At 38.1% G+C, this 11,422-nt stretch overlaps 1 protein-coding gene and 1 long non-coding RNA gene across 2 annotated transcripts; both read right to left on the minus strand.

The window, feature by feature from the left end:
- Positions 1 to 561: 561 nt before the first annotated feature.
- paf1 (PAF1 homolog, Paf1/RNA polymerase II complex component) lies at positions 562 to 5,896 on the minus strand. Its single transcript, XM_034700859.1, has 14 exons — positions 5,635 to 5,896; positions 4,414 to 4,446; positions 4,204 to 4,296; positions 3,999 to 4,120; positions 3,839 to 3,905; positions 3,660 to 3,761; positions 3,447 to 3,552; positions 3,045 to 3,113; positions 2,702 to 2,805; positions 2,503 to 2,619; positions 2,273 to 2,401; positions 1,979 to 2,084; positions 1,524 to 1,608; positions 562 to 1,380 (listed from the first exon to the last, which is right to left on the minus strand). Exons 1-14 carry the CDS (start codon positions 5,679 to 5,681, stop codon positions 929 to 931), a joined length of 1,632 nt encoding a protein of 543 aa, XP_034556750.1. The 5' UTR covers positions 5,682 to 5,896; the 3' UTR covers positions 562 to 928.
- Positions 5,897 to 6,477: 581 nt separating this feature from the next.
- Positions 6,478 to 10,621, minus strand: LOC117825928. The gene is made up of 4 exons (XR_004633940.1): positions 10,456 to 10,621; positions 8,478 to 8,614; positions 7,973 to 8,017; positions 6,478 to 7,844 (listed from the first exon to the last, which is right to left on the minus strand). It is a non-coding gene; the product is annotated as an uncharacterized LOC117825928 (long non-coding RNA).
- Positions 10,622 to 11,422: the final 801 nt, after the last annotated feature.

Raw genomic sequence — 11,422 nt, forward strand, 5'->3', positions numbered from 1 at the left:
CCAAGGGTTCCAGGGTCTTTTAGCCCTCAGAACTACTTTACCCTGAACCACAAGGTCCCTGTGCCCCCATTGTTGTCTGCATTTTGACCGCGGGCTTAAGTCCCTGGTAGATTGTGCAAATCAGGCCAGTGACGTATGGAGGAAAAAAAATTATATTAAATAATATTTTTAAAGCTTAATACAAAACTAAACTAGTATGCATTCCCAAGAACTCCCTCTGTGTTTCTACAACTGTGTAAACTCCACAAACACCGTTACGTTCAACCAAAAGTCCAAGGACCTTTAGATAGTACTATCCCCAAAGCAGGGGTTTTTCAAGGGGGAGATTATCTACCCCTGAACTAAATTTAGACCCTGGTTCCTCCGGAAACGCACGTAGTTCAGGGGTAAAGCCCCTAGTTCCGGGGTAAAGTTCCTGCGGTCGAAAAATGCCTTAACGTTTAACATTTGAGGAAGAGCAGACAGTCCAGTACATTTTGGGCTAATTATAAAGTGAGAGGATCGATTTTTGGATTACTTCCCAACCCCTTTAAAATGAGGAGAAAAAAAAACTTCTGTCCATTGAGTTTCATAGAAAATGTCACCTTTTTTATTATAAGGTCAAAGCTGTATCACATTGACGAGTCAAAAACCAGGAGAACAGACATTTTTACATGATCCTGTACTGAATATATGATCACCAAAAAACACAAAAATGGTGCACACACAGCTACTAGTGCGCAAGTGGAATCTACAAATGGACTGAAGGGAGGTGTCGCCGGTTCTAATGAGCAACACACGTGTATTGTATCTGATTTCATTTGTGATCATTAAGACTACAGCCCCAGGCTGAGCTAATATCAGGGTCAGTGAGAGGTGTAGTAAAGCATGTTTGGAGACATACATGCAGATAGCATAAGTGGCTATCACCTGATCCACATCACAGACCTTATTCACTGTCACTGGCATCACTGGAATCTGAACCTCTGTCACTTCCACTCCCACTCTGATTCCTCTCTGAGTGGTCACTGCTGCGATCACTACGTGCCGGAGACACGCTGCGACTCCTGCTGCCTCCTCTGTTGCCTCCCTCATCCTCGCTCCCGCTGCCTTCCCCCGCGCTGCTCCTCGCTGAGTTCTTGGGCTCGTTGTCCTCGTTGTCATCGTTATCCTCGCTGTCGTCGTCGCTTCCAAAGATCTCCTCCTCGTCTCGCATCTCTCTGGTTCTCTCCCCGCCGCTCTCGCTTCCACTGTTGCTCTCCTTTCTCCTCCGCTTGCTTCTGTCCTCTTCCTCTTCGTCCTCATCTCCCCTTTGTTCTGGCTCTTCTTCATCTTCTCTCTCGGATTCACTATCGCCGGAGTTCTCAGCCTCGCTGCCGCTGCCTTTGTCTTTATCGTCGCCTGGAGGAAACATTTTAAACATCACACATGGAAACAGAACGAGGATGGTTAATGATTCAGCTGGGACTAAAGTGCAGCAGGCATCCAATTTAAAATTGAAATGTGACGACAGGTGCAGTGGCAGAGAATAAAAGAAAACTGACCAGAGTCCTGCAGGTCCTTATCCAGATCCAGGTCTTCCTCTTCATCTTCAGGCTCATGGTTCTCCAGCTGTGCTTTACGGGCGTCCTGGAAATCATAAGGAAATGGAAACATTACTACAAGCTTACAGATCATGATAAAAGTACAAGTCCTTAGTCTAGATACACATTGCTGTGTGTTTGGTTGAATTAAATTAACTCAGTTAAATCTATATCTTGTGTTTAACCGAATGTAAGTATTTTCTCAACTTCCATTTCTTTTTAAACACACACCAAGTATTGCCATATTCAGAACCCTTAAGATGATTAAAATGACATAAAACAGTTGGTGATCTTCTCCTTTCGACAAATAAATTATTATCCAATCAAATTTGATAGAAGTAAACCGTGGTAAAAACATCAATACACCACTTTTGAGTGTAACATTAAGAAAAACAGAGAGCAATAAGTTTTCTCACCTGGGCTTCCAATTCCTTCTCGTTCATATCTCTGTGCTTACACACCAGCATAGCGTTGGTGGTGGACTGTGCTCCAGCCTTAGCTCTCCTCTTGCTCAGACGCACTCTGAAAAAAAGAACATAAGGATGTCAGAGAACAAAACCTACAAGGTTCTAATGCTCTGCTCATTTTGCATTACCGCTTCACACTAATCTTTTCAAATATACACATAAAAAAGGATCCAAACACATCGGCTGCAAATTTTCTGCTATCTATTAAAAGGTACAACAGCAAACAGGCCTCCAGTTACATACCTTGTCTCAAGCTCATTGTAGTATACACCATCTCCATCTCTGAAGATGAAGAAGTAGTTCTCTTCGTAGCCCTTGCTGGCTTTGTTCTTGACGTTCCAGTTGTACTCCCTGGCAATCTTGTATTCATAGCTGAGAACACAAAACAAAATGCATTTTAACATATTGGCACATACTTCATTAAAAGAAGAAGAAATGAACAAGCTGTTTTTCTTGACAAAATCATGACTTACAGATCCTCAGGCATATAATCCATCCCTTCGTCGCAGTCTCTCTTGCGCTTGCGAATGGTTTCTTCATTGGGCAAGAAGTAGGCCACAAACTGGTTTCCTTCCTCATCCATCATACCTCTGTATGGAGACAGCAAACATTAGGCTTGCACAAACATAACTGCAGAATCAAAATTCTCCGTCACAGGTATGTGAAATATACCTGATCATGGCCTGAGACATCATTTCCACTCCTGCTGGTCCTGATATGTCTTTGGGTGCAGGATCAGAGTCAAAGATGACCTGAGCACATGGGTTGATCCACATCTAGGAGGAAAGAGGTAAAATATTAATGTCTAAATAAGTGAGAGTATGCAAGAAAAAGTCACAATCAGTAGCAGAAGAGCTACTGCACCATTTTTATAATGTGACATCAAGTTGATGCATCTTATTGTGTAATGTTTATTACATCTTTTCCCCTTCCTGTGTTCTTCCTGTCACAGTTCCTTCGGCATGTCATTTGATACCAGACAAAAGTGACCAAACTTCATGTAACTGTAGCTCACCTTGAAGTCAGGGAACGCAGGCAGCACCTCGACAGGAGTAACTCTGGGTTTACTGTAGTGCTGTGTAATCTGGAGGAAAAAACCACAACATGTTTACCAACTATAACTCAGAAATAAAATACCCTATCATGAATAACAACCAAAGTATGATTGTTTTGGGTTGATGTTCCAGTATCTCATAATATAATACACACTGTTACTACACTGAGCACCTCCACAACATTTTGTAAATGAGAAAAAAAAGGTTGTTTTCCCTCAATCCCACAAAGCTGCAGCTGCAAGCCTAAATATTCTTCCAACTGTTCAAACTAGTATCTACATTATAATTCAAGCATGCTCTAAGCATAAAGAAAGTAAAAAAAAAAACAAGGATTTGGGAAGTGTAGTAACATGCATACTCACCGGTTTCTGTGCATCCTCAAACGTCTTCTCGATAGCAGAAATCTGGCTGTCTCTGTCCTTGTAGATTTCTTCTTCTGTGAACTGCTGTTTGACAGATACACCAATCCTGAACACAAACAACATCTCAGTTATACACTCACAGAAAAAAAAAAAAAAGACTCACACACCTCTACTGTAAGGTCGTTTCAATGACAACACATTTTGCAAACTTACTTGACTTCCACTTTCTCGTTGGAAACTCCATATCTGTTAAACTCTGTGGAAATGTATTCTGTCTTTCTCATCCACGGGACCACTTTGGCGTGCTGCTGTGACCTAGTAGTAGGAAGAAAATGTTGAAACAAACTCTCTTAACATGAATCTTAAACAAACTAAGCTCTCTATCAAGTTACCTCTTTGAACTGGACGGAGCCTGGATGTCCTCTTCCAACAGTTTCTCATCAGCAGGATCCAACAGAACTGAAAGTTTGATAGATCGGTTCATTCAACGTTTGATGAATAATCCCTTATTAACTGATATGAAATGACATGTGACAACAACTGTGGACTTACTATTTGGGTCTATGCGGTAGGTGTCTGGGTTGATGAGGTCTATGGTGACCCCGAGGTCTGGCTCAGTCAGGAGCTCATGCTTGTGCTGCTTCTCAAGAGAAGTTGCTTTATACTGTACAAACCTGACACAACAGAAAACAAATGTCAAGCTTTGGTTTATGTTTGTCAGTTTTTAATCAGTGGACAGAGACGATGAATCCTTTACCTGTGCTGATCAAATGGATATGTGATGAATTTGGGGTCAAAAGGGATGTCAGGCAGGCTGTTGCAGTACTTGACCCTGCAGACCACTCCTGACCTGTGATAAACACAAAAACACAAGAAACACAGTCAGGTTGCTCACACTTGATCTCAGAGGTAGACACCAGATTACTGTACTGTATTGTGAATACATATCAGTGATGAATCTGCTTACCTTTCTGGAACAGTTCTGTGCGAGGACTGCCGACTGAATGAAAAGAGAGACATTTGTCAGATTTATTACTATTTCACAGTCTGATAATAGATTGTGATGTTTCTATGGGAGGTAACTGATCATTTCCTTCTGTGTTTTTAACTTATATTATTAAATCAATCTTATCACAAACTTGAAATGACATATACACATGTTGTTGACATCATGTCAATAGGGAATCATGATAAAAAAAAACCACTTATTTCTACTTTGAATGATTAATCTTTGTTTTTCGAATGCATGTTATGTGATACCTGTCCTATGCACTATCAATACTATGTTCTTTTAAATCCCTTCTTAAAACATACTTTTATCGCAGAGCCTTCCCGGATTTTATCTGAATTTTAGTTGACTTTATTTTATTTTAACCATCTTAAGAAATATATTTTAAAAGAATGTTATTCCTTTAGAGTTCTTTTAGGGTAATTTTATGTCTCATAAAATATGTTTTATTTCTTTATCTTGACTTGTGTGTTTTTATGATCTGCCTGTTTTATTTTGCTGCCCATGTAAAGCACTTTGTAACCTGGTTTTGAAAGGTGCTCTACAAATAAAATTATTATTATAATTACTACTATTATTATTATGTTATCACTGTAATATTTAGCAAATTCATCTTTCAAAAATGAATACATTATCCTTTCAACATCAGATTCATGTACTTAAAATCTATGAGTGGTAAGACATTGCCAAAATAAATCTTAACTTCTGCCTAACATGTTATGATAAATTAAAAGCTCTAAATTAAAGCCATGTTAACTAAAAATGTAATTTAAGACAACTTCTCAAAGAAAGGCTACTACGTCACTGTTAGCATTTAGACAGGCTAGTGTTTGCTGTCTTTTACGTTTGATTGAATTAACAATTAGCCATTAGCTTAGCGTCTACATGGAATGAAGTAAACACTCTGTAAAGATTAATCTTCCTGATTTAAAAGTTGAAGTATCTTGTGTTATATTGTAAGGAAACGCTTGAATACGTTAATGTTGGTAAATTCAACGTTTAAGCTTGCTTGTAGTCAAATAGCATCGATAGCTAACGTTGTAAACAAATATGAAGTGTGCAACCAAATAAACCATCGTTCAAAACTCATGGATGATTTAACTTAAACACTGTAACATTAAAGTTTAGCTTCAACCAGCTCAGCTTTCATTAAACTGGTAAAGACATTTTTTAACAAACCTGTGGCCGTCTTCACGTTGAGCTTGTGTCTGAATCGTTGGAGCCATGTTTACGAGTAAACGGCTCACAACCGACAACACTGTTCAATGTTTGCACCAATATCTAACACAGATATGGTCGTTTACAAACACAGAACGTGATCCACACCAAACAAAATACAACTTTTACTTCAATTACAACGCTAACTGCATTTCTTGTCGCCCGGTAGGAGAGGTCAGTAACCCGGAACTTAAAGATTCATGTTTGAAGGATGTTCTGTGTTGAGAGCGCCCCCTGCTGCCTGGGCGTGCGACGTGTAGTGTAACCACAGGGGTTCTCAAACTTTTTGGAGCCAGGGACCCCTTACAGGTGAGAACATTTCCAGGGACCCCCTCATAATTGTAACATGGATTAAGCACATGCTTACTACCATTTGCACTCTTAGATGCCCTTGGAACTATTTGTATTGTAAAACTTACCAATATAATTACTTCAGACCTGTACCATAGTGATAAACAGAGAACACTTCAATTTGAATCAAGTAAATACCACTTGTATACTTTAAAAAAAAAGAGGGTCATTTCATTCCTTGTGGACTCAACATGACAGCATTTATACTTTTCAAGTAATTGATCTTAAAAGCTTTCAGAAAATTAACAGTGGCAAGACTGAAATATCCCTTCGAGCCACTAAATGATATCCTAACAATGGTATATATGCTGTTTTTAATGACACAGCACAATTTTCTAATTTATTAGAAATGTATTTTAATTATTTCACGGACCCCCACGCTATAGTACATGGACCCCCAGCGGTCCAGGACCCCACTTTGAGAACCACTGGTCTAACAAACTCAGACAGAACTTGCAAATCAAAATACTTTCATTTATTTATCTTGTCGATAGAAAACATTCAAATTCATTTTCAGTTCCATTGCCACAAAATCAAGCCATAGCTGTGTACTGGTTTTGTTCAAATGCAAATCCTTTTAATTAAAGCTGCTGTTTGTAGGAATGGTGTAAAAAACTTAGCTTTCTTCTGCTTGGTTTGGAGAAAATGTCAATGCCAATCGGTACTCATCAGTAAGTGGAGTAATTTGAGATTATTAAGAACTCTGTGACTACCAACAGCAGCTTTAATTAAAAGGAAACCAATAATATCACAGGCTTTCAAAGATACAGTATATAAAATCCATGTTACAGTATATGGTATTGCTTTTTTATGTACTTATTGCATATACATTTAACATAAGGTTTTGGGAGAAGACTCTTATCATACTCCAGGTATTTTTCTGATGAACACATTTCTATGTCTTCTAAATTTCTCCCTTCAAGACTTTTCAGTCTTATTTTCTGATCTTCATCAGTAGATGGCGCTTTTGCAGTTGCTGTGTTGTTGTGTCAGTTATCACATATATGGATTTTCAGTCAGTAATAGCAAAATCTTGCACAAAGCTCATCAGCACATGAAAGAGAAAGATGCACATGAAAGCTATGTGAAATAAATTGATTGAAGAAGAGGTATTTCAATGAATATCAAAGCTAAATTAGTGTTGTGCACTTGATCACATTTTCTGTGTTAGTGAAGGTGTGGTTAGTGTGATTTAATTTTAAAGCTGAGATAAAATGATAAACTCTTAATGATCTACCTCCAATATTCAAGGTTAGCTCACTGAAAAAATCTTTTAAATATTAAAAACATTCATATGCCCAAGCCTTAACAGATTTGCTGCAATCTGATATTCACAACACATTAAACAGCTGCAGACAGCAACAGCTGTAGTTGCATAGATTGCCAACTTTAAAACACTGTCTCAGAGAAATTCTGAGATGGAGCTTACAGAAACAAAAATCAGAATCTTATTCTTTCCAAACCAACCTTCTGATGCTACTTTCTTCAACTTCCCATATATCTTGAGGTGAAAATATAAATGTTACAGTGTTGGCTGTTAAACACATCATTACTGAGGGTTTCCCTCGACCGCTTAGTTGCATCTTCAGTAATGCAGCAACTCTCCACTGCCTAGAATTAAAAGCCGATCTACTTTTACATATGCTAATAAAGACTTAGCACAATGGTGTGCCAGGCAGTCAGTGCAAAGTTGAAAAAGCTTTTCATCATGCTCTTCAGTTACATAACTGCAGCAGTCCTCTTCCGGGAGCCCTTTTAGTCCAGTTCTTGATCCGTTCTGGTCTCAGGTTTGCACATCTGTCTGCATCTGTGTATCGACTCTGAAATAACAATAAACAAATAACATCAAAACAAAGGAACTTCCACACAAACACACAGGTTATTAGTTAAACTACCGTAAACCTGCGTAATCACAGTTTAAAATAAATAAATAAATAAAAGTTCTTACCTGCTCAACATGTATATCATCTGTCCAGGATCATCTGAAAATACCCTGCAACATCAAAAAAGAGGCATCATCAAAAACCTTGTGTTCCCAAACCTTTGAACTGATCATAGATAACGCTGTTTCATAATGGACACGAGCGATTAGGCCTTGAGTGTTTATCTATTAAACAATTCAGAAGAGGTTTGAGGACATTTAAAGTCAAAGTTCAGATTAAGAAATTTAAGACAGGGTTTTTATTTCATTGCATATCATTTCTCTGTCTGTTCCAACTTAATAAAATATTGTTAGTGGGAAAGACAAATTCATATGTGTCCAGTGTAGTCATGCAATTAACAGGTAATATGAAGTTTTACAAGTATTGAGAGTAAGGCTAAAGTTACAAAAGGGTTTGGACTTGGGATAGATCTCTTTGGCTACTGTGTCAGAGTACCTTTTTTTGCCTTTATGTGATATTGAACAAATTATCATGCATTTAAGATGCACTAGAAAAATGTAAAATACATACCCATCTCCCCAGTGGTAAAATGCTCTGTCCTGATAAAACATGGACAGAAACAGCCAAACGCTGATTGTCTCCACCCAGAAGATGACAAACAGGAACCATAGTGACGACAGCAGGACTTCACACAACATTCTGGAGACCTGTAAAGATACCACAAAGTAGGAAAAAGTATTATGTATGTTTTTCTTTAGATTAGATTCATTAAGTATTATGTATTGTACTGTGTAAACTGTCCTCATACCATTTATACGGTTTATACAATGAACTTATTAACATTGGTGATAGGACTAAGCAAACGCTTCTAATCATAACAGCACAGATCTGGTCCCATGATAATATGTGACATTTTTTGTATAAACATTGACACATGAAAAGAAATACTGAATTATAAATGTTGCATGCACTTAACTTTTATAACACCAGCACAAAAACATTCAGAGGGGCAGACAGCATGCTGGAGAAGGTGTGAGGCGCAGAGAGCAAACCAGTATCAATCGTTTGGGGATTGTTCAGAGATTGAAAATCATGTTTTCAAGTCTTGTATCTGGGTACCTCAACTTAGCGGCTTTTCCAGAGTTTACATGTTTAGAGTAATGCTGGTGGCCAGCGAAAAAGCCATAACGAAAAAGTGGTTATGTCAGGATTCACCTGCATTAGTAGACTGGTTTAATGTGATGCATGACAATTTTGTAATGGAAAAGCAGACGTTTACTCTGAGGCTCAAAAGTGATGTGTTGGATAAATGTTGGAAAGGGTGGATTGAGTTCATTAGAGGAGGTTGATGCACAAACTGCGAGCCATCCTGGATAACCCCTCTCACCCTCTCCACGATGAGCTGTGGCTGATGGGGAGCTCGTTCAGTCAACGCATCATTCCACCACGGTGCAAGACTGAACGCTTCAGGCGCTCCTTTGTGCCCATGTCAGCCTGTCACTACTGAAACATTTTTAATACTGCCTGTAATTACTGCTATTTAATCTAAATTCCATTATAACATTGTATATATCTAAATTGTATTCTAGCTTTATTTATCTATTTTTATTTTTACTTATTTTATTTTACTGATTGAAACTTCTTTCTTGATTGTACTTATGTCTGGGTTGCTGTAACAACTGAATTTCCCCCCAAGGGGATCAATAAAGTAATATCTTATCTTATCTCTTATTAACCCACATAGCACAGATTTCAGGTAAAGATCTACAGCTGTACTGTTACTCCCCTTAGTTCCCTGCTACACATGGACTGTTATGTTTTCTTTGTTTGTAGTATGTTTGTTTGTCATCTTTGTTTTCTTTTGTGAAAAAAGTGCTCATTTGAGAATGTGTTGTATAAATGAATAAAAAAAAATTGAAAAAAAGACTAGCTCTTTAACATAATCCTTATATAACAAAACAACTTCAGCTCACACTTTCCCTGTTAATATTAGCTTTAGGTGCAAAGTGTGTTTAAAAGTCTACAACATACATCAGACAGCTTTCGAAATGTGCTACATCACGAGCTTTTTTTGGTCTGCTAGCGTAAATTGGCATTATCTACTCAAATGTAAATTTTAATTTAAGTTAATGTAAAATATTAGTATTAAAATTCTCGGGGAGGTTAAATTAGCACATTAGTGTAAGTGTTAGAGGTAAGTGAGCTAGCTAGCTTGCCCACAGTAGTACAGTTAACGGTACCATCCAGCTAACCTCTGGTTTTAGGGTTGCACATCCTTTTTGTTTTAACAGCTGATGCTCATCATTGCATATCGACTTTTTGGTAAGCTGGTGAGGTTTTAAAGCTATCTTAAACCCTACGTTTATGCAACTCTCTCGGATAGGAAAACTAAAATGTTACCCTAGGTGGACAAGATAAAGCAACTTTGCCTAATCACCACTATTTATCACAAACATTAACAGCTAATGTTGTCCATAACGCTTCCAAAGTCAACATAAAGAAATTCAGTAAGCAGATATCGATTCGTATAGTTGTTCTTTTTACTTACTTTAATTGTGTAGAGACGACATTCCTTTTCCAAGCTAACTGGCTCACTGTTGTTTACAATGCCCGTCACATATCACGTTGCTCGCACTTCCGCTTCTGTGCCCGCTGTCTGGATAAACGATTGGTTCCCAAGCTGTGGCTCTCGACTTTCAGTGGTCACTTCAGGCATGGTGGATGATTTTAATACACACACTCCTGTCCAGGGGTGGCACCAGGAGTGCTGAGCCCTGAGCCCTATACCTGAGCCTCATTGTTACACACAAGGGCCCATGACTTAATATTTTCTGTTGTGCATTCATTTTTAAAGACTGTTGTATCTTTGATTATGATGTTATTACAAATGGTGTATCACAAGACATATATGGTGCCCAATGTGATATTTTTTCATGGGGCTCAAAATTGACCCTTAGAATCATCCTAACTTTTCCCCCCTATACGGCGCCACTGGCCTCATGAAAAGATCACACCGGGCCCAACTACTAAAACAACAGATCCACTTATGACCCACTGAAGCCTTCAAGGAACTGAATGTGTGTAACATTGAAAACTGGAGATCTCTAACAAGTGGGGAACCCTGATATTTCTCAGCAACACCTGTCAAGTCAAATGTATTTTCGCACACAACAAACAACTCACATGCATATGTACAGGACCTTATAGAGATACATGAAATACACAAACTGCCTCACTACTTAACCTCTCCAAATTACAGATGAAGTCACATTTTCTTTTGTACTGTACAAATTATTAGGACCTCAGAGATATTGTTTCAACAAATTGCCTGTAAAAAGCCTGAAATATTGTGGTGGACAGAGGGGCAAAAACTAAATTGGTTGTTTAATTTTGAAGTGTTTAAAGTTGCTAATTTTGTATCAAAAGTCTGGAAAGGAAGACAATATAGTCTTTTTAAGTAGTGTTCATTTTTATTTTTCTTATTTTCTTTATTCTGTTATAATTTGCTCCCTCAG

The sequence above is a fragment of the Notolabrus celidotus genome, chromosome 14 (assembly GCF_009762535.1).
Source record: "Notolabrus celidotus isolate fNotCel1 chromosome 14, fNotCel1.pri, whole genome shotgun sequence".
Classification (NCBI taxonomy): domain Eukaryota; kingdom Metazoa; phylum Chordata; class Actinopteri; order Labriformes; family Labridae; genus Notolabrus; species Notolabrus celidotus.